Here is a 24,011-nt window from a genome sequence, read left to right as displayed (position 1 = left end):
AATTAATACTTTCTTAATATCATGATTTACCCAGTTTCCTTGATTGGCTTGTGTGATGTGTCACTTAAATCTTAATCTTTAGATTTAGATCTGAATCTAAAGTGTCACTGGCCTTGTGCTGGCTTGCTTCCTCTCTTGTTCTCTCTCTCTCTTACCCTATAGTTTCTTTATTGTAGAAACTGACTTACTGGTCTTGTATTATCTCATAATCTAGATTTTGCTGATTGGTATTATTGAATGTGTTAAACTGGTAGTTAGATATGAAGGTGATAATATGGGGAAGGGGAGTAGCAAGGGCATTTTATAGGTGTTGGTGTGTTCTTCAATCCGCAGTCATATTATGTCTGGTTTTCTTCTGGAGATGTTAGCAATTACTGATGATCATTACCTAGATATTTCATTAGGAGTTAGAAAAGAATGATACTATAATTATATCACCATTTGTTAGCTAGAATTCTTCTCTAGATTCTTGGGAGGGAAGCAAACCATAAGAGACGCTTAAATACAGGGAACAAACTGAGGGTTGATGGGGGTATTGGGGGAGAGGGGAAAATGTGTGATGGGCATAGAGGAGAGCACTTGATGGGATGAGCACTGGGTGTTGTATATAAGTGAAGACGGGAGTCTACCCCCAAAACCAAGAGCACACTGTACACACTGTATGTTAGCTAATTTGACAATAAATTATATTAAAAAAATAGAACTCTTCTCTAGATTCTAGAGAGAATCTTCCTATTATATCAGCTATTTTGTTCTTCAGGGATACAATTTGTATAGGAAAGGCAGGGTAAATGTTGCATTCTTTTCTCCTTTTTTTTAAAAACTAATTTTCAGGGCGCCTGGGTGGCTCATTCGGTTGAGCGGCCGACTTTGGCACACGTCCTGATCTCACGGTTTGTGAGTTCAAGCCCCGCGTCAGGCTCTGTGCTGACGGCTCAGAGCCTGGAGCCTGCTTCCGATTCTGTGCCTCCCTCTGTCTCTCTCTGCCCCTCCCCCACTCATGCTCTGTCTCTCTCTGTCTCAGAAATAAACATTGAAAAAAAATTTTTAAACTAATTTTCAAAATAATTAATTGGTTTTCCTACTAACATACAAAAGTGGCCAGTGAGGTGTTTGTTGCTTTTTTTTTTTTTTTTTGCCCAAATGTCATTGTGAACTCTTTGATTTAAAAATATTTGATGTGTTTTGATCCATTGTATTTATTACCTATATTGAAGCTCAAATTATCCCATCTTTGGCCTGTGGGCTCCTCTTCAGTTGTCTCTTGAGTCCTTTTGACACAAACGTAACCCTCATAGACTATGCTACAAGCTCTCTTGCTTCCTGGTATGATGAATATTCTAGTTTCATTCTGGACTTTTCCTCTCCCAGAACTAGAATCAGCTAGGTCTCCAAGGAACCTAGTTCCTTTCAGTGGAAAGTGTTTTTTAGAGACCATATTCTAAGCATATAATGGTCTTTTGTGTAAAATGAGGAAGACAGACTATATGACAATAAAATATTGGTGGGAAAAACAAATCATTCTGGGACACTTAGTAATAGGTATCACCAGCTTATAACAGCAGTCTAGATTTATTTTTCTATGATGAAAGATAAGTGTGCACATATTCACATATTGATGTTTTCAATTACATTAAATTAAATTAGTGTATTTTAAAACCCCAAACAACATGTCTTCTAACATTCCTGGGCTTTATAATGAACAGTGGCAAGTCGAAATCTGTGGCATTCTGACACCTTGTGGTGATTTTGATTTCTGTATGTAGAAACTTAAAAAGCAAAAAGACCCAAAAACTGTGTTCTGGATGCAAGATATTCCTCATTCCTGGTATTCTTCGTTCCTGGCAGTCTTATTCCTGATAAGTTGCCTGTAGGATATAGTTCAGCATATGAAATCTTTTTAATTTATTTCAACCTTAAAATTGAGATTGATTTCTAAGGGGAAAAAATTGGCTTTCCGATGGAATTTAATCACAAAGAATAGTATCAAACATCTGTCCACTCAATGCTTTGATGTGTTTTCATTTCATTCCATTGGTATGGTCAGTACTCAGGCCAGTATCATTAGGTAGCTGTCCTGTTTCACATAGGAGAAGTCTCAGCCTGAGAAAACCAAGAATTTAATCTGTTCAAAAGCAGAAGCTAACATGTGACAGAGATTTTTATTTAGATTTATTCTACAGAAATCTTGTAATCTTCTCAAACACCATATTGTCTCACCTTAAAGAATATAATAAAAAAATTTTAAACACTTAGTGAAAAAGGGATGGTTTTTTAAATTTAACAAAAAATTAATTGCCAAACACCGATTGCTCTATTGGGTTTAGACAAATAAAATGCATTAGTCAATCTGTCTTTTTTGTAGCCTATCAGGGGAATTGCTATCTGAATGTCTCAAAATCTTGTTGCCATTGTAGGGAATAATGAATAATAATGGAGTTCTCCACCATTGCTTACCCCTTATGTACCGGGTATAGGAGAAAATAGTCCTCTACTTTGCATGATATTCTGTCTTATTATTGCTTCCTGAAATGTTAAGATGATTACATTTGTGGTTGCTGAACTATACCAACTTCAGCCACATATTCAAGTTTATTTTTATTAAATTTATCTACTGGAGACACAGTACATCATACAACATGCAGGAAGTGACTAAGTGAAAAACATAATAAATAATCAATGCTCAGTCATGAAAGTCAGCCCCTAATCAATTATAAAATCAGAATTTAGTTTTGCTCAGTTAATTTTAGAATTTAATTTCTGTCATAGCTGGAGGAGTTTTAGAATGTCACAACTTATCACAAAAATTCCAACTTAAAAATCAACTTGGCACTGCCTGCCAAAAGAAATATTTAGAATATTTGACTGCTTTAAAATCCATTATGGGCATTTATTCTTGGCACATTTGGGTCTAATTAGACATACATTTTTTTCTCTTTTCTTTTCTTTCCTTTTCTTTTCTTTTCTCTTTTTTCTTCTCTTCTCTTTTCTTTCTTTTATAGTAGGCTTTATACACAGTGCAGAGCCCAACACAGGGATTGAACTCATGACTCTGAGACCAAGACCTGAGCTGAGATCAAGAGTTGGACATTTAACCGGCCAAGCCACTCAGGCACCCCTGATTAGACATATATTTCTAATTGCATGTTGTTATCACAAAGCCCTGCACTCCTACAGTCCAGGGTGCATTTCCTTTGATTCATCTCTTCCCTGAATCTGTGTGGAGGAGGCATTCAGTAAGAGTTGGTACAGAGATGGTCAGCATTCATCATCTTTAATCTCCATTTATCCCTTCAGATCTTCAAAGTATACATTCCCAAGGCGTTTTAAATTTTCCAGAAAATCCTCTAGTAGCATATAATATTCTACTCAAGAACCTTATTCTTTCTTATTCTTTAAAATATCAAATAAATGTTTTTCGCCCTTTACTGAATATTCCTTATTGTCATGGATGCTGATTTCTTTCTTCATTAATCATTCTTAACACTCTTATGTTCTTATGACACATCCATAGTTAGCCAAATTCATATCATTGAGTGGTGTTGATGTTGAGAACCTTCTTTTTCTCAGTTAATTATAATTAATAATAATATGATGATGATGATGAGATTGACGGTGATGATGATGTAGTTATAAGAAGCTAGAATTGCTCTGTAGATACTTGAAAACATCCAAGTCAAGGTCGTGTTACTCTCTTGTCAACCTCTCACTAAATATAATAGTTGTCGTCACCTTTTCATAGATGCAGAAATACAGCCCCCGAGTGAATGGGATTTGGTCAACAAAAACCAATAGTTGGTGACAGAGTCAAGACTGGGGTCCATCTCTAACTCAGAGTACTTGTTCCACCTTTTCTGAGTTAAAAACAAATAGAGCCTTCCTTTTCCTTCAGGTTAAAATACTTCAAGCCACTGGCTTGCCACAGCATCTGTCCCACTTTGTGTTCTGCAAATACAACTTCTGGGACCAACAGGAGCCAGTAATTGTTGCACCTGAAGTTGATACCTCCTCTTCCTCTCCTGTCAGCAAGGAGCCTCAATGCATGGTTGTCTTTGATCACTGCAATGTAAGTTTGTTTTCCAGACTCCGTCAGCATTTAAATACTTAGGTAAAAACAAAACTGTAAAGTGAGCAATATTTTGTTGAATAATTTGGTATCAATATATATCTTTTTAAAAAAATTTTTTATATTTTGAGAGAGAGAGCACTTGCAAGCAGGGAAAGGGCAGAGGGAGAGGGAGAGAGTCCTAAGCAGGCTCCATACTCAGCAGGGAGCCCTACTCAAGGCTTAATCTCACAACCATGAGATCATGTCCTGAGCTGAAATCAAAAGTCGGATGCTTAACTGACTGAGCCACCCAGGTGCTTCTTCCTTACAGTTTTCTTAATAACATTTTCTTTTCCGTAGCTTACTTTATTGTAAGAATACAGTATAGGATATACATAACATACAAAATCTGTGTTTATCAACTGTTTAGGGGTGCCTGGGTGTCTCATTCAGTTAAGTGTCCAACTTTGGCTCAGGTCATGATCTCATGACTCGTGAGTTCAAGCCCCGCGTTGGGCTCTGTGCTGACAGCTGAGAGGCTAGAGCCTGCTTCAGATTCTGTGTCTCTCTCTGTCTCTGCCCCTCTCCTGCTCACACTCTATCTCACTCTCTCAAAAATAAATAAACATTAAAAAATTTTTAAAAACCTTTATGTTAGTGGTAAGGCTTTCTGGTCAATGGCAGGTTATTAGTAGTTCAGTTTGGGGGGGAGTCCAAAGTTCTGTGTGGAGTTTTGACTGCACGGGGTTTTGGTAACTGTTGCGTTGTTCACGGGTCAGCCATATATACTCTTCTCAATGGAATACATGTGTTGAGTTAGAGTACTGGAGAGATTGTCATCTAAAAATTGTAAGAAACTAGTGTTTTTGAGAAAATGAAGATAGAAAAGAGACAATGATGAACTTCAGTGAACACCTGATGCCCTGCTAAGCAGTTTATATTATTCTTCATCTGATCTTTACCACTGTTGCATTTGATAATAGTGCTTTTATTGTTTTAGCAGCAGCAGTCAGTTCAGAGAAGTCAGTTTACCTGTGGCGAGTGATTAGAAGAGTCAGGATGGTCAGACTGTCGATTCTGTTTTTCTAGTGAACCACAGTTGATCCATCTCATTTCTTTCAAGACAGAGGTCTCTTTTTCATCTATTTTAAACATAGAAATACCTTTGTGTGTTAAAGACCAAGAGAGAGAGTGTGGATTTTATGACTTTTTAAAATAAACTATTTTGGAACTTAATAATTATTGCAAAATGCTGTCATATATATCTTGTAAAGATGGATAGGTTGGGAGAATTTTTAAAAATTGGGTGATTTTTTTTTTTTGCACTGATAATCATTATTTATTCCTGCTCTCCTGTTATTGGAGATAATTGTGTCCTAAAGCTAGAAAAATTGTTGTTCTAACACTGTTACCTTATTGCATGTAATAACTTTTATATGAAGACATTGTAGATCATTGTTGGAAATCTTTTTTTTTTTTTTTAAGTAGGGTCCATGCCCAGTGTGGGGTTTGAACTCACAACCCCAAGATCAAGAGTCACATACTCTACCAGCTGAGCCAGCCATGCACCTCTCATTGTTGGAATTCTTAATATAACTATTTATACTTTTAAAATAGCTTCCCAAATATTGCTAACAAAATAGAATACAGTGCTGGTCTTTCACAACAGATTTTCAAGGCGAAAAGTTTTTTTTTTTAAATCAGAGTTACAATTATATTTAAAGTCAAGAACCTTAGACCTTCTGAGCACTCATCATGCATGTTCAAAGATTCTGTTTTAGAACTAAAACATTTTTTTTTCCATTTCTCTTCTCCATAATGGAGTAGATATGTGATGGTGGGTATGAATAATCATAAGGTTATCAGAAGGTATTTCCTCTTTTGTCATTATTTTCTTTTAGGAGTTTTCTGTTAACGTTACTGAAGACTTCATTGAGCATCTTTCAGAAGGGGCATTGGCAATTGAAGTATATGGCCATAAGATGAATGATCCTCGGAAAAACCCAGCCCTGTGGGATTTAGGGATTATCCAAGCAAAAACACGTAGTCTTCGGGACAGGTGAATTTTAGATACCATCTGATTCCATTTATAATTTTAAAGAGTTGCTAGAGATTAATACTGCTATTTATAAAGGTAACCCTTTCCTGAGCATTACTAGTGTTCCAGGGATAGATGGTATTATTTCCAGGGTATTTAAAGCACAGTTAAACTTCCTTGGAGGAGTGAACTTGAAAGAGTGAAGGAAGAGAAGTTAAATGTATAGATAGTTAAGAATAAAGAGTGAATGAATTTTTAGAGAATAGTTGCTTAGCATTACTTTTTTTTTTTTTTTAAGTTTATTTTGAGAGAGACAGAGACAGTGCAAGCAGGGGAAGGGCAGAGAGAGAGGTGGGGAGAAAGAGAGAATCCCAAGCAAGCTCCATGCTGCCAGTGCAGAGTCCAATGCAGGACTTGAACCCATCAAACTGTTGAGATCGTGACCTGAGCTGAAACCAAGAGTCAGATGCTTAACAGACTGAGCTACCCAGGCACCCCATTCTGAATTACTTCTAGTTAATCAACTAGAGGGAGAATGGATCATGATATACCTGAGAATTCAGGTTTTACTTATTTTGTCTTTAGCTCAAAGTTCTTTTGAAATTCTATCAGTCATCTCTTCTCAGTCTTTTGGCTAAGATCAAGTGTGAAATGCCATCAGTCATGGAAGGAAGCAGGTTTATTTGTTGACCAGAATTTTAAAAAGAAAAGTTGGGGGCGCCTGGGTGGCTCAGTCAGTTGGGTGTCTGACTTTGGCTCAGGTCATGATCTCGCGGTCCGTGAGTTCGAGCCCCGCGTCGGGCTCTGTGCTGACAGCTCAGAGCCTGGAGCCTGTTTCAGATTCTGTGTCTCCCTCTCTCTGACCCTCCCCCATTCATGCTCTGTCTCTCTCTGTCTCAAAAATAAATAAACGTTAAAAAAAAAAATTAAAAAAAAAAAAGTTGAAGGGGAATGACTGAAAGCATATATTTGTGCTTTTCATTTTACTATAGAAGAGAACCAGATTTTCTTTTCTTGCATGTAGAAAGTTTTAGCAACTCCTAAACTTAGACATTGAGACTTTTTTCTTGATTCTTTTACTAACCTGAGCAAAGATACTTGTCAAGTTACCAAAGCATATATAGCACTACCTTTATCTATGAAAAGATAATCACTGTACTTGTTTCTGTGCATCTGATTACCATGTTTGGATTTTTGAATAACCACTTTGGAATATATTTATAATCATCATACCTTTTTTTTTTTTTTTTAACGTTTTTTTATTTTTGAGAGAGAGAGAGTGTAAGCGGGGGCGGGACAGAGAGAGAGGGAGACACAGAACCCGAAGTAGGCTCCAAGCTCTGAGCTGTCAGCACAGAGCCCGATGCAGGGCTTGAACTCACGAACCATGAGATCATGACCTGAGCTGAAGTCGGAGGCTTAACTGACTGAGCCACCCAGGCACCCCATTATCATACCTTTTAGAATGAATTAAAAGAAATATTTCTAGTTCTGATGTTAAATTTGTTTAATTTTGCTTTTAATTATATGTGCTAGTATGTATTTGTGTATTACTCACTGAATCAGATCATTCTACTGAATTAGTTTGTTTGGAGGTCATTATCATTGCTAGTTGTCATGTGAAGGATCCTAAGCTGTCTGTGCTGAAATAGAAATGTATGATTTTCCAAGAACTTCACGTATTTCCTAGATGGAGTGAAGTCACCAGAAAAGTGGAATTCTGGGTCCAAATCTTGGAACAGAATGAGAATGGTGAATACTGCCCTGTAGAAGTAATTTCTGCAAAGGATGTGCCAACAGGAGGAATCTTTCAACTCCGGCAGGTAACAAAATTGTGAATGTTATCATTCTGAATGTTAACATTAAATTCTTTGGCACCATAAAGCTTAATATTGGATTCCTATTAGCGGAAATGTCATTGATAATGAAATCTAGACTGGCCAAGTCCATTTTTTGTATTAAAATTGTCTCCTACTTCATGTCTATTTTCTTTCATTTAAAAAAATATTGCTGTGTGGGGCACCTGGGTGACTCAGTCAGTTAAGTGTCTGACTTTGGCTGAAGTCATGATCTCACAGTTCGTGGGTTCGAGCCCTGCATCGGATTCTGTGCTGACCACTCAGAGTGTGGAGCCTGCTCTGGATTCTGTGTCTCTGCCCCTCCCCCACTCACACTCTGTCTCTCTCAAAAATAAATAAATGTTAAGAAAAAAAATATTGCTATTTATAATACTTTAAAATCAGCACCCGATAGGTTTAGTAAGAAAAAAGATAAGCTTAAAGAACAACTTAGAATTGAATTATGGGCAATAATAGAAACATTGAGCAGCATTAGAATATTTATAAGGACAAGGAGAAGCATTGTGATGTGGCAGAAAGAACAGGCACTTCACAGTCTAACATGCCAGGGTTCAGTTCTGGTCTCCTACAGCCTAGCTGTAAACCTGTGAGCAAGTTCAGTCACTTCTCAGAACCTTTCCTTAGGTATACAGTGGAAGTGTGATGATAACACCAACTTTGTAGGACAGGTGTGAGGTATAGAGATACTGTGTATGAAGCCCAGTGCTTGGTACTTGGGAAATGAAAGGGTTTTTTTTCTGTCTAGACCCAATTCTCTGATTATCTGTAGATACCAACTGGGTGTCCTACAGTTCAGTTCGGTTTGAATTGAAACCTCAGTTCACTCATAGTTAGTGTCAGACTGCACAGGTTTAAGGGCTTAGACTCAGCACAAGATTGTCCTCATTTCAGATGCCAGTTCCAAGTATCTGGTCCTCAATTCTGTCTAGCTTGGCTACAAAATCGGAGGTTCACCCAACTCTCCTCCCCTTTACTTACTATTTGTAGTTCCCATAATAAAGGATACAGCTCAGGAATAGCCAGAAGGAAGAGATGATGGGACAAAGTACAGGAGGAGGGATAAGGAGCTTCTGCATCCTCCCTTTGTATGCCGCCCTCCCACCACCTTGTTTTGTTCACCAGCCTGGAGGCTCACTGAACCTCATTGTTTGTAGGTTTTTATGGATCATCATTATGTAGGCATAACTGATGAGTGATTAACTCAGTCTCCATCCTTTCTCTGCTCTCTCCTGAGGTTTTAGGGTGGACCTGACAGTTCCAGACTTCTGATCAAGGCTTGTTTTTTTTGGACTATTGGCCCCTCTCCTGAAGCTATCTAGGGGCTTGCCGAGGATTATAAGGTTTAAAGTTGCATCATTAAGGGGCCCCTGGGTGGCAGGGGCGGTTGAGCAACTGACTTCGGCTCAGGTCATGATCTCATGATTTGTGAGTTCAAGCCCCGCATTGGGCCCTGTGCTGGCAGCTCAGAGTCTGGAGCCTGCTTTAGATTCTGTGTCTCCCTCTCTCTGCCCCTCTCCTACTCACGCTCTCTCTCTGCCTCTCAAAAATAAATAAACATTAAAAAAAAAATTTTTTTAAGTTGCATCATTAAAAGATGCACCTATAATCATTATCACTCAGGAAGTTCTGTGAGTTTTAGGAGCTCTCTGCCAGGATCTGAGGACAAAGACAAAGTATCTTTGTATGATACTATAGGAGATGTTACATAAATGCAGCTGAGTTGCATGAATATTTGCTAGAAATCAATACAGCAGAGAAATATGTGGGAAATTTCACTTAACTGCAGGCAGATTGTAACCTATAAAGTGTCTACACTGCCATAGGAGAGAATATCTTAATAGAATTTACATAAAAGATTTGGAAATACTCTTTTTTTTGCTATACTTTACATTAATTCAGTATTTAGTAGAATATTGTATCCTCTGATAGGTTCCATACTTTATTTATTTATTTGAGAGAGAGAGAGAGAGAGAGTGAATGAGCGAGCATGCACCTGTGGGAGGGGCAGAGAGAGAATCCCAAGCAGGATCCCAACCTGGGGCTTGATCTCATCAACTGTGAGATCATGACCTGAGCCGAAATCCAGAGTCAGATGCTTAACTGGCTGACCCATGCAGGTGCCCTGATAGTTTCCAGACTTTAGAACAATAGTAAAATATTAGAATAGCTTTTGAAAAATGAATATCAAAATCATTCAAAGCAAAACACGAGAAACGGTTAAAGGAAAAAGAAAGTTTGCTTAAATATTTAAGTTTCTGAATGTTTTAGAAGGAGGAAGGTGGTAAATACTTGTTCTCTGACCCTAGCAAACGAATTTTAGCAAATTCATTCATATATGGGCAAAGATCTAAAAGCAAAAGGAAATTAGTTTAAATTATAACATCAGATGTATATATAAAATAGGATTCTCATGGGTGTGAAGAACATCTTTTTCTGAACATCTGTTAAAGAAGATATATATCTTTTCTTAAATATATATCTTTTTCTTAAATTTTTTTTTTTTACATTTATTTTTTGAGAGACATAGAGCACAAGTTGGGGAGGGGCAGAGAAAGAAGGAGACAGAATCCAAAGCAGGCTCCAGACTCTGAGCTGTCAGCACAGAGCCCGACGTGGGGCTCAAACTCACAAACCGTGAGATCATGACCTGAGCCAAAGTTGGGATGCTTAACTGACTGAGCCACCCAGGCACCCCAGGAAAGGCTTTTTCTGAAGGGTGTGGGTCTTGATGTGGATGCCAAAACAATCGTGCAAAGGCTGGAAACATTTTTCATACCTAAACAGCAAGAATAAAGATACAGTAGTTGGAATTAGGTAAGTTTGGGTAGAAAGTAATATGTAGGAAGATCTGGAAAACAGCAACAGAGGAGGTTATAGAAACATGTGGCAGCTAGTTCATAGAGGGCCTTGGATAGTAGTCTCATTTGAATTTAATGTATTTGAAAACCAGAACGTACTGTTCTCGAACAGGAAAGTGGCAGAGGAGAGCTGATTAGGTTCGCCATAAAAAATTGCCAGTTTTGTAGTTAAAAAATGCTCAAATATCAGCAGTTACACGAAGTTCAATCTATTAGTTTAGGTATACTGTTCAAAGCTTTTCTGTGGAACAGTAAGCAGTTTCAGATCTTCTGTGTCCTTTTTCTTACTTCTGCCTACCTTGAATGCTCCCCCGACACAGTGCCTGTACTTCACCTTTTGCATGTGGGCACCCATGGAAAGTGGGTTACTTTCTGTCTTAGGGGAAGTAAACAAATAAAACGTAGCTAATTGAAATGAGTAAACTATTTTAGACAATCAAAATGTTTTCTGGGGGTACTCTTTCCACAAAATAAGCGATGCATAGTTATTGGAAAATATTAAATCAAAAGACATCTGTAACTCATCTCTTCAAATCTGGCCTTCAGATTAATCATTTGCCTAAATTGATTTCCCTGATAATGCAAAGCTCTTGGGAATTAAAAAATCTGATGGAAGGGGGGAGGAGATTTGAAATTGTATATTCAAATTTCATTGTTCAGATTCTGTTTTACATCCCTAAAATTTATAAGCCAACTCTGAAGTCAGTAATTTGGGAATATTGGGAATTTTAAAATACTGTTTCATTGTAAACATATAGGATCACATAGTATTTATTATGAAAATATGCTTAAGAAGGAACAGCTTTCTGTTCAATTCTTCATTTTGCAACATGGTGTTAAATTATTTGGGATTAGAGCAGTGATTCCAGGATAGTGGTCACCATTCTTATTTCTTACTCTGCTGATTTTTAAAAGTAGATCCTACTATATCTATTGGGTTTGGTAATCCCTCTTTTTTTTTTCTAAGTCTGGTTAACATTGTTTATCATACTTTTTAGCTTAATATATTATGTATGTTTTTCTACAACAATATTTTAATGACTGTATATTTTATATTTATATACTGTAGCTTAAGCAGTTGTCAATATTATGCATTTATTTGTATCTAGTTTCTTGTTATTCTTAACATTGTTTTAAGATCTTTATACACATATTATGATTATTTACTGAGAACAGCTTCCTAGAAAGTTGAATTGCTGAGCCAGGGGATACTTAAATTTTTAAGGCAAATTGCCTTGCAGAATGCTGTACCAATTTATATTCCCACTAACAATGTATGTAATTTCCTGATTCATAACCTTTGGGCAATATTGAAAATTGCCTTTTTAAAAGGTAATTGCTAGTTTAGTAAGTGAAAATAAGTGTTTTGTGCTTATTTTAATCTGCATTTATTTGATGGTAAGTGAGTTGAACAGTTTTGCTTGTCCCTTCCTTTTTGCAGTTCCTTTGTTAGAATTTTTTCTCATAATGTTTCTTTTTATTGAAAAAATATGCAGTCCATATATTCCATGTCTTTCTACTTGCTGAAAAGGTAAATTATTATTCCTGATTAGTTTTTCAATTTGTAGTTTACTACTTAAAGATGTGGTGAGATAGGTCTCCAAAGTTAAATGCTTTCTCAACATCAGCCTGTAGGGGTCTCTCTAAACCAAATATTTGGAAATTAAACTGATTTTAATAAATTTAAATTTGTCTCTGATACAGGGACAGTCTCGGCGAGTTCAAGTGGAAGTGAAGTCTGTGCAGGAATCTGGGACTTTACCACTGATGGAAGAATGTATATTGTCTGTTGGCATTGGATGTGTAAAAGTTAGAACATTCAGATCCCCCAAGACTCTTGAGACCTTTCATGTAAGTTTCTGTCTCTGTGCCAGTTATATTCTTGGTGAAAGACCCAATGAGATAAGAGAGTGTTTTGGAACTTGCCAGAAAACTGCCTTCCATGAACACTTCTTTCAGTTTTTAATTTGATGTCTTTTTTTGTTTGTTTGTTACTGTATTACTTTTGCATGAAATCAGTGCACCTGAACCAGACTGTGGTTTTGCCCTGGTACATGGCAAACTGAGGGTTAAGACATCTCAGCCTCCAGAAATTCCTCAGTTGCCTACTAGTGATTAACTTCCCCCATCACCCACCCTTCTACAGAAACCCCCTACTGGCTTGTAAAGACTCTTTGCCAGCAGGTGTTTGATTTCTCCTGGGGAGTGGGACTATAAACTCAGCAGGGAGAGTATTGTACTGGTTCCTGAAAAGGTCAAATGAGCATTCTTCACTTTCCTATGAGAAGCTTAAGGTTTTACTCCCAACTTCCTGAAAACTATAAAGCAAAGAGTGAGGGTGAACATAGGTGGGAGATGAAACAGTATTTTCATTAAATTAGAAAATATAAAGTCTGGCAAAAGATTCTGGCTGTTGAGCATAGCCTGATTCTTGAAAAAATAATTGTTTTAGTTATGTGTAATATATTTTTTCTTTTAGGAGGAAGAGGAGGACATGGACAGCTACCAGGTAAGGAAGCACCTGTTAGCTTCATCAAATGAGCTTGATTAAAGTACTGAAGTACACATTCCTGAGTCTTGCTATACTGTTATTTAATAATTACACAATTAATTTTGATTCAAATATTGCTTTTCTCAAATTAAAACAGAGTTTTGTAGTCTTATGTATAAGAAATCATTTGTGACTTTCATCATTTTCCAAACTTAGAGCTCCCCATCCAAGTTTCCTACAGATCCATTTCTCCAGATCCTTTTCCTTGCACTCCCTCTCTCCTTGAGTGGAGTCACCCCTCCTTTTCCCTGTAAGAGCTATCTCATACTGAGCTTCAGTCAAGCCACACTGCTTAGGTATTTTCCATCTTTTAAACCAGGTCTGCCTTCCCCACTTATAAGAGTCACACGGGTTTGGTTTTGCCCCCTCCACCCTTCCTAATCTCCTGCAAGATTTTGTTTATGTCTGTCCAGTTCTATCATGTTAGTCTTGCTAGTCATTGTTTAGGACTGTCAGAGCTCTTTGGATCCTGATTATGTCATCCAGTGTAGTCACTCTCCTGGTTTTGCATCATTCTAATTTGATAAAAATGTCTGCCTTCCTATAAGTGACTGATAAAAATATTGTATCAGATAGGGTTAAATACAGAGTCCTATGGCACAACAATAGAGACTTCTTTTAAGCTGACATTATTCCATTAATCACTGTTCTTTGGATGTGATATTTCAGTCATTTATGATTTCATTCAAGTAGATTCATTGCACATTTCTCCATCTTGTCCACAAGAATGTCATGAGCTATTTGGTTAAGTGCCTTAGTGAAATCCAGATACACACTGTATCTTCAGCATTCCACTGATCTACCCAGCCTTGTTAACTTTATTACAAAAGGAAATGAGGCAAGATTGGTATACAGTCAGGTGTTGAATGGTAGAGTTCTTCGTCTGTTGATAACGCCCTCTCCCCCTCCAAACTGCCCCCTACACACAAGAAACAAGGGAGAGAAACATTACATGTTGTTTGTAGAGACTAGTGAAACAAGTTGAAGGCTGAAACAAGTTAAGAGATTTGAGGAATTCTTATGATGGTTCCCAGGGATATAAATCTTAAGATTGTTGAGTAATATTTGTGATTTTTTTTTTAATTTACTTATTTTTTTTAGTAGGATCTATATTCAGTTTGGGGCTTGAACTTACAGCCCCGAGATCAAGAGTCACATGAGCCAGCCAGGCGCCCCAGTATTTGTGATTTTTATCCAGCAAAGGGACATTGTAGATCTTAGTTGTAAGGCTTGCCCCTTGAACCAATAGAAATAAAACTGGTTCTAGGTATCAGAGAATGTCTTTTCAGAAGCTGTCTTGTTCTAGAACAACAATTCTTTGATTTCTGGAACTTTCTGTTCCAAATAATGATTAGTGTCAACTAGTAGTGAGGGCAAAGATATTGATGTGTGATACTTTACAGTTTGAAGACTTAGAGTAAGGTAGATGGAGCATTGGTTTCAAGTATTTTGTCTTGCCGTTATATTTGCCATAATTTCCCTCGTTTTCTTCCAGGATCGGGATTTAGAGAGACTGCGTAGAAAATGGCTAAATGCATTAACAAAACGTCAGGAGTACTTAGATCAACAACTGCAAAAGCTTGTCAGTAAACATGGTAGGAAAAGCAAATTGAATATTTATCCCCCCCAGTCTGTGCATAATTAATCTCTATTTGCAGCCACATCAATTAGAAGTAGATGAACACATCAATAATGGGGATGGCAAGAGCATAGGAATGTTTCTTATTTATGTCCTGTCCTTTCAGAATAACATTTATTTAACTGTAATAATATCTTTCTGTAGGTTTCCCCTTACCCGCAACAAAGAGAGAAAATATAGTATGTAAACATTGTCCTTCAAAAATAAATTAAGGAGGGTGCTAACATTTTTGATTTCTTATCCAAAAGTACTTGAATCCTTCAACTCTGGAAGAAATTATTCATGTGCTGGTGGTCCATGTTGGCTTTCCAAAGATGGCCTTTCTATAAGAGTACAGCCATGCTCTTACAGTTCACTTTTTATCATGATTGTTTTTTTAATCACTCATTAGGGAAGTAATAAGTTTTTGGTGAACCCTCATCAACCAGTGACTGAAATGCAGGCAAATCCTGTGGATACGCTGGACAGAAGTGTAAATATCAAGAGAGAAATCTGTGTGAGAAATCTGTATTTCATCCTTATTCCTGACGTTCTAGATAAAACAGAGGATGATGCCGACCGTGAAGCTCAACTTCTAGAGATGAGACTGACCTTGACTGAGGAGCGGAATGCGGTAATGGTCCCCTCTGCCGGCAGTGGCATTCCAGGGGCCCCAGCAGAATGGTATGAATGCTGTCACATGTGTTCTGATGTTCCAGATGTTCCCTGAGCTGCCTGCTTTCTGTATGAATTTTGCCTGTGTTTCAATTAATGGAAGACTCATCCTAGCACAGGGGAAAAGAATTAGAGGAAGTGTTAAATTATTTTCATGAATTGGAATAACTATGGCCTTAAACCGTGTTTTATTAAATAATATTGTTATTGGCCCAAGTAATTAAGATTTCTGAGAATCTAAATCAATATTTAATACCAGTGCACTTAGCATTAAAAAAAAGTTAATATGTTAATTACTTGGGTCATTCCCTTAAAAGACCATTCGGTCATAATAAAATTGCATCTCCAGGAGTTTTGGGTTTTGGGGCTGGCTTAAACTGTACTGTCAGCAAATGTTCTGTGCCACTTTATCGAAATTAAAAATAGTAAATTAAGCCATATGAGGCCCTTCGGTATGTAATTTTATAAAAAAGTAACTTTAAACAAGTGAGCTGTATTATAAACAGATAGAGGTATCTTAGAAGACTGAATTCTAGTATCAGAGCATATGATAATTATACATGAGAGCACCAGTGAAAAGCAACAGCAGTTACAGGTTAGTTTAGGGGCATCTCTGATGTGAAATTATAACAAAAACACAATACCCACAGTTATTATTGGCTTCATCTGTACTATTCTCAGTGTGGATTAATGCTGTGACTCAAGGTACATGCTGCTCAGAAAGTCTGCTTTATTTGAGATGCTCTTTGTTCATTATGTTTTAGGACCCCAGTTCCTGGGATGGAAACACACATTCCTGTTATATTCCTTGACTTAAATGGTAAGTTAGGAGGTGCTTTCTGAAGGCTTACCTCTGACAAATTAGTGTCCAAGTAGCACCTGGATTCTAACGAAGTTTGCAGTTAGGCAGTTCTGTGAGCCTAAGGTTAGGGTCTATATTATGTATGCTGAGGGACACTGATACTTGACAAAGAATGACTTTTCTGTAAGAATAATATTTTTTGTAGCAGTGATAGGTATGTTTCATCATGGTGCGTTCTCACATTTCAATCTATAATCCATACAGTTGTGTGTATGCTTTGTTCTCATCATCAGGTTAGGTGTAGTGGTAGTATTTTCCTGCACTTAAAATAATTTCTTCTTTAATTCCTAGGAAAAGACTTCTGTCTGGAAAGAGATCCTCATGTAGCATGCTTCTTTTATCTGGTGTTTTCTTAGAACTATCTAATAAATTTCTTACTTTTTCTGTGAGTTCTTATGCCCTTCATTCCTGCATTGCTTAGTTATGAGAACCTGTCAATTTTTCCTTTCTTTTTTTCTCCTTCATGTAAAATGTTTTGGATGTGGCTACATTTTACCTATACTCTGCCCAGGGAAGGAAAATAAAAATGAAAAGGCAGATTAAAGAGCTAAAAATAAGTTAAAAGTCAGCAGTTACATTCCTAAATATCTGCAGGAAAACCATGTGTTAAAATTAACTATCCTAAATAGACAAGCTTAGATGTCCTCAGTGTGTTTCTTCCACCTAGCTGAAAGTGAGTTATAATATCTGAGGTATTTAGCATTTTGTACTACTTAACTTATTTAGATATATGGAAAATTATTATATGCACACAGAGTTAGTAAATAATATTTAGCCATTTCTACTGTCTGTCTACCTGATGGGGTTTCAGTGTTTTGCCACAGCACTCTATCCTATCTTGTTCTCTTGAGCCTTGCATGCTGAGGGTTACTCCAGCCTATTCTTATGTTAGGTTTCTAGATAGGTGAGGTGCTCTTGTGTGTGCTTGTGTGTGCATGTGGAGGAGGGTAAGAGTGGAAAAGAATAAGCTTATAGAAGACCTGTTGTATGGATATTCCAAGACATGGTCAAGAGCTTGTTCAGCCTTTTGCCCATTCTTGATCCACACAAGCCCACATACTAGAAAAGATACTTTTGGTGCCTACTTACAAGCTTAAGATGGATAGGGTGTTGGAAGGTCCAGGCTTAGAACTAAATAACTAAAGGGTCAGGGGGCAACCCTCCAAGTTTCCGGCTCATGTAGCCAATTGATTCTTTTGTTGAACTCAACTGTCAGATAATTGGAATCACTCTCGCTTCTCATTTTTCAATGCACTAAAAAATAGGGAATTTCGGTTATAATCCTATCATTAACATTTATGGGCTGACCTTGAATAACCTCTTGGGTATCTTGGCTTCATTTTCCTTCCATGTAAAATAAAGCATAAAGGTAAGAGATTGGATAAGATAATTTCTTGAGAGTCTATCCATCTCTAAGAACTGTTTAATGGTCCTCTTCCATGTCATGTAAGATTTTAGAGCCAAAAGCAAATGAAATTTGAGGCAGTAGAATTTTAATACCAAGCACATTGAAATTTAGCTGGTAAGGGTTATCCCTTAAAATGATCTCTGTATTTAATGGAACTTCTTTGCTTTTAGCTGATGATTTCAGCTCCCAGGATAATCTTGATGACCCAGAAGCTGGTGGATGGGATGCTACCCTCACTGGAGAAGAAGAGGATGAGTTCTTTGAACTGCAGATTGTAAAACAGCATGATGGAGAGGTAAACAAAGCATAACTAGGGAAAATCAGATGAAAAGTAGTTTCTTTAACCTTTCCTTGAGTCTTTTTAAACAATCAGCAATGTAATCACTTTAATGCTTACATTTGTCAAGATGCATAAATGAAAACCTTTCATTACGACTTCCAGAAAGATTGGAACCGCTTCCAGAAGGAGTAGATGGTCAAATTACATCCATTTGCCATTTATTTCCCCTCCTGGTAAAGGATCTCTCTCTGTTAGTATTCATAGTTCAGGTCAGCTTTGGTCCATCATAAACCGACATGATGTTTGGGATTTGCTTTGAAATTCTTTACTAAAAACTTTTTTTTTTAAAGTTTATTTATTTTGAGAGAGAGAGAGAGAGAGAGAGAGAGAGAGAGAGAGAGAAAGCATGAAAAGGGAGGGGCAGAGAGAGAGGGAGAGAGACAATCTCAAGCTCTGTGCTGTCAGTGCAGAGCCTGATGCAGGGCTCGAACCCACCAACTGTGAGATCATAACCTCACCAATTGTGAGATCATAACCTGAGCCAAGATCAAGAGTCAGTCGCTTAACCGACTGAGCCACCCAGGTGGCCCTGTGGTAAAGGCTTTTTAAAGAGGAGAAAAAAGATGAAGTCAGTGTGGCAAAATCTAGATAATGTTTGAATCCGGGTGATGGGTATATAGTGGGAGCTTATTTTCTAATTTTGAGTATATCGGAAAAACAATAAAATAGTTTAAACAAGGAAAGCTGATGTGATGCTTAGGGCACATTATCACTTAGTGGTATTCCTAAGATGCAAAACTTTAATAGCAGGGAAAAAGACAACAAACCCAACTGTGATACATTCTGTGCAATTCTGTACATTCTGTACATTCTTATTTAATAAGTCAGTATCATGAGCAACAAAGAAAGGGTTGGGAACCATTCCAGATTGACATGGACTAAAGGGACATGACCTCTAAATGCAGTTAGTGATCCTGGATTGGAACAGCTGAAAGATTTGAATGTAGACTATGTATAATATAATAGTATTTTATTGATGTTAAATTTCCTGAATATAATTGTCCTATGGTTAAGTCAGAGGATGTACCTGCTGTTAGAAGATACTTGTTAATGTATGTAGGCATGTAGAGTTACAAGTCTGTAACTTACTCTAAAGTAGTGCAGCAAAAAAATTATACTGCGTGTATATGTGTTGTGAGAAAGAGAAAGGAAAAGTGGCAAAATATTAACAGCTGATGATTGTAGATGGAAGATACACAGGAGTTCATTGTCCTGAACAGCTGATGATTCTAGATGGAAGATATACAGGAGTTCATTGTCCTGAATTTGCACTTTATGTTTGAGCATTTTTCAAAATAAAAACATTTTAAAAGCCAGCCAGCCAGGAATATCATGCTCTGTTCTTCCCAGACTAGGGTGGTGGAGACCATATCTTCCTATCCCATAGCTTTTCAGGGAGGTTCTAGTACATCTGCACTCATGACCAGCCTGTAGGACTGTAGCCAAGTCAAGATGTTTCCTCGTGAGGTTGTTTTTTGTTTTTTTTTGTTTGTTTGTTTTGTTTTGTTTTGTTTTTCCAGGAGGAGAGGGAAAAGTATGTTCTTTCTGTCTCTGCAGGTGAGAGCAGAAGCCTCTTGGGACTCTGCAGTGCACAGCTGTCCTCAGCTCAGTAAAGGCACCCCTGCGGATGAGCGAGTGTATCTGATTGTGCGGGTGACAGTCCAGCTCAGCCATCCAGCTGACATGCAGTTAGTGTTACGGAAACGAATTTGTGTCAATGTTCATGGCCGGCAGGTGAGTCATTAATCCTCGTTGAAGAAATGACTTTAATCACAGGTCTGACGTTGAGGGCAGGGCCAGGGGATGATTGTTCTGGCCTCTCATCTAAGCAGACTCTATGAAGCATTTTCTCTTCAGCTTGCCTGTTACTGTCTTGTAACTGTGCCTGCTTCGTTCTGGCACATTCCATCCCGACTTCTCCAAGACAACATTAAGTTGTTACAATCAGTCTTTCTTATTACATAGTCACAAATTAATGCCATTCTTTTCGTTGCCACAGAGCCCAGTCAAAGTGAAGTTCACTGTTTTGTTTTTTGACTTTTCGTTTGGGTCACGCAAGATGTGAAGGTTCTCTGTAGGTTTGCTGTTGTTTGGACATCTTACCCTCCGCTTTGCATCTCTTTCTTCCCTTTCAGTCATCTCTGCTAATTCACTGATTCACATATTTAGAGAGTGTACTCTGTCAAGCTTTGGGTAACAGGATAAGTTAGAAGTAGTCTGCATCTTGAAATAGCTAGTGTCCGTTGGTGTACGTAGACATATATTAACAGGTGATCTGTCTCTGTTGGGTTAGTGCTGTAATGCCGGTGCTCCCTGAGAGCTGGAAGGCTGCAGGCCGAGGGATGGAGAATTCACACCAAGGGAGTCAGAGCAGGTATCAGAGAGGGGGGTAGCATGCGAGCCACTCCTTTACAGACAAGGGAGTTTGGCAGGCAGAGGAGGAATTGACTCTTCTGTGGAGAGGAGAAAACACGTGTGCAGGAGTAGTGAGGAGGGACAGCATGGAGGGCTCAGACCACGAGAAGCAGAGTGTTGACAGGTGTGCTGGGGGGCGGGGGCCAGGTCCGTGGCCAGCCACGCAGTTGCAGCTGGATCAGGAACGACCTTGTGCCATGTGACTGGGGTTAGTAGAAAACTTCTAGGTAAGGGTATAAACTGTTTCTTTCATTGGCTTTGCAAATATAGGACTTGGGAGGCTCATTCTGGAGATTCTTTTAACTGTGCTCATTTTTTTTTTTTTTTGAGGCCTTCTCAGTACACTGACTAAAACCAGGACATATGAAAAGAAATCTTTTCATTTAAAAGAGCACAGTCATGGTTGACAGAGTCCTAGATGTAATCTCCACCCCTAAAAATTAATCTTTAGTTCTAAATGTCACACTGATATCAATCTTTGAAATGAAGACTGGCGGTAATGCTGTTAAAATTGCAGCTCTTTAGCTTGGCAATCCAGCATCAATAAAATCCAGGTCATCGGGTCAGCTAGACGTATATGGTGTGGCTCCCGTTCGCTCTTCTCCATCTCTCTTTTCTCGGAAGTCTTTAAGGGATTGAAAAAGACGTGTTGCTCTTGAGCATTTTGAAGAGCGATTTGCCATGCCTGAGCTAGAGATTCTGGTTGCCAGGCACTGAGACTGCCCTGGGACAACCACCAGCCCCACAGAATCCTTAACAGAAAGGGTGCATCATGGCATCACTGAACTCCTTCTGGTGTGTGTGTGTGTGTGTGTGTGTGTGTGTGTGTGTGTGTGTTTCTCTAGTTTGTTTTTATTTTTTATTTTTTATTATAGCGACAAGAAGTTGCCACATTTTTTCCCTGGTTGAAATGACATTATCAAATTGATGCTGAATGATGTAATAGTGTTTTAGGGCATGCCAGTTTCCCTCCTGATTTCAGATACTTCATTCCCAAAATTTGCTTCTTTATACAAGAACAGGGACTTCCTTATGACGCTAACGTGTGCAAATCAGCTTCAGTAGTTCCATACAGAAGGAAAGCAAAAAGTAGGTAACAACAGCACCCACACCTCCCTTCCCCACCCGTTAAAAAGAAAACAAACCTACAGCTGAGCTCTGACCAGTGTAATTGGCAGTGGCTCAGCATTGCAAGGCTGAAGTGGGTAGAATGAAGGGCTGAAATCAGTGGTCTGTTTGCATTCTAAAACTACATTTTTTATTTTAGTTTTTAATTTTTATTTTTTAATTTTTATTCTTATTTTTTTCTTCATGCTTATTTATTTATTTTGTGAGAGACAGAGAGAGAGAGCAAACAGGGGAGAGGCAGAGAGAGAGGGAGAGAGAGAATCCGAAGCAGGCTCCATGGTGTCAGCACAGAGCCTGCTTTAGGGATCGAACCCACAGACTGGGAGATCATGACCTGAGCCGAAATCAAGAGAGGCTTAACTGAGCCACCCAGGTGCCCCATAAAAGTTACAGTCTTTTAAAAAGTTAACTATAGATCACTGAAGAGGAGAGAAATTATTATTAAGGAGGTTTGTGAAAATATGTACTTCTAGGACCAAATAGCTGGATTTTTCTATTTTCTTTCAGAGGTTCTCACATATTTCCTGCTTCCCTTTTGAATGAGGGAAAAAGTTGGGCATCAGTTTAATATTCTCTCTTCTTCTTATCTTGATTCACCAATTGTATTCTGCCCTCATCCCTGCTCTCTTCAACCTCTACAGGATGTTCAGTCTTAGCAGCATCTTCAAATGAGTCATCTATGCATTAATTCAACAGTTCAATTCTTAACTGTGCAAAGAGCACAGTCAGCATAAACAATGACCATGCACTCTTAAATCATTCTTCATAACGATCCTGCTTTGGTCAAGAATTTAATGCCTGAACTTGTCAATATTCATGCTGCAAGATGTCCATTGTACTGGAAAAAAAAAAAAGTGTAACAGTACCAGTCCTTGCTTACATCTCAGAAGGTCACTTTATTGTGTCGAAGTCAACAGTCTTTTTTTTCTGTAGCCTTTAAGCAGAGCTGAACCAGATGCCCAGTGTCTGTTTCGAGTTTTGGGTTTATACTCTTCATATTATGGGTCTAGCACCTGTCACGCGGCAAGGATCTAATAAATTGGTTTTGTGCACTAAAATGAAGTTGAGGAGTCTCTATTTAGTGATTTGGATTTCAGCTTGCTTATGTTGGAAATATACTCTGTTTCTTTTTGTTAGAATGAATGCAGTATCCCTTATGCTTTGTTAATGAACACTCAGTTTTTGAGGTAGGAAACCATATCTTTCTGTTTTGTTTTTCTCTAGGGTTTTGCTCAGAGTCTCCTAAAAAAGATGTCACATCGAAGTTCTATTCCTGGCTGTGGAGTGACTTTTGAGATTGTCTCCAATATTCCAGAGGTGAAGGATTGTACAAAATTTGAGTTTACTAAAAATAAACATGTAAAAAGAGCTACGTCCCTGAAAAGTCACCTACCCAAGAAATACATAGTCCATGAAAATGTGTGTTTAGGCAAATGCTGTAGGTTTGTAGAGGAATTTTCTAATCTTAATGTGATTCATAGTAAAATGTACTTGTGGCTTCAAAGGTTCTGGTTTTAGTATTTTGTTGAAGAAGAACTTTCTTTTGAAAAGCAAATCAATACTCCTAGAAGACAGCACTCCTTTTCATTTCTAGTAGACATAAGGTAACAATATTGTAACTCTCAAAGGGAAGCAACATAGCGCAAAATAGAGATTCAAGCTTTGGAGATTCATTTTGGAATCACACAGAAATCTTACTTTCATCACCTCTCAGTGAGGTGCACTTAGTGAGTTACTTTGAGCCTCAATTTTTTCATTTATCAAATTGGGTTAGTGATACCTCTGTACAGGGTTGTTTTTTAAGGATGTTGTACACACACACAGCAGTAAATTGTAATTGCCATTATTATAGATCCTATTATTATTTTCCTCTCCTTATTTCCCTTTCTGAACTGAGAGAGCCATAGGAATCAAACAAATGGAGTTTCAAATACCCCCGGACAGAAGCTTGCTGGACGATGTAGTTTTCATTTGCTTCCTAATATTTAATCCCAGATTTATTCACCTGGTCTTCGACACAGCTGGCAATGGAGGCCTTCCTTACAGGGGTAGGAAGATATGAGGGTTCTTAGAAAAGGACTCTGCAAAAGGGAAATCAGAGCGGTCCTGTCTGTCACGCTCACCATCCAGAATCGAGGAGTGAGGAGGTGCAGATTATACTTTCCTAGGGAGTGAAGAATGGGAGAGTGTGCTGGGAGTGGACACTCCCTA

The 24,011-nt window shown here is 38.1% G+C and overlaps 1 protein-coding gene across 1 annotated transcript in view; it reads left to right on the top strand.

The window, feature by feature from the left end:
* KIF13B (kinesin family member 13B) overlaps positions 1–24,011 on the top strand; it is a 198,305-nt gene that overhangs the window by 124,563 nt on the left and 49,731 nt on the right. Inside the window, exons 22-32 of the mRNA XM_019440893.2 lie at positions 3,893–4,066; positions 5,950–6,107; positions 7,777–7,909; positions 12,508–12,654; positions 13,283–13,312; positions 14,850–14,949; positions 15,530–15,656; positions 16,412–16,467; positions 18,088–18,212; positions 19,815–19,991; positions 23,025–23,117. Coding sequence (XP_019296438.2) covers positions 3,893–4,066; positions 5,950–6,107; positions 7,777–7,909; positions 12,508–12,654; positions 13,283–13,312; positions 14,850–14,949; positions 15,530–15,656; positions 16,412–16,467; positions 18,088–18,212; positions 19,815–19,991; positions 23,025–23,117 — 1,320 coding nt within the window. The remainder of the gene's footprint in view (positions 1–3,892; positions 4,067–5,949; positions 6,108–7,776; positions 7,910–12,507; positions 12,655–13,282; positions 13,313–14,849; positions 14,950–15,529; positions 15,657–16,411; positions 16,468–18,087; positions 18,213–19,814; positions 19,992–23,024; positions 23,118–24,011) is intronic.

Source organism: Panthera pardus, unplaced genomic scaffold (genome assembly GCF_024362965.1).
Source record: "Panthera pardus isolate Hobbes unplaced genomic scaffold, ASM2436296v1 HiC_scaffold_13, whole genome shotgun sequence".
In the NCBI taxonomy this organism is placed as follows: domain Eukaryota; kingdom Metazoa; phylum Chordata; class Mammalia; order Carnivora; family Felidae; genus Panthera; species Panthera pardus.
Note: the sequence above shows the minus strand (reverse complement) of the source record. Positions and strands in the feature narration are given on the sequence as shown.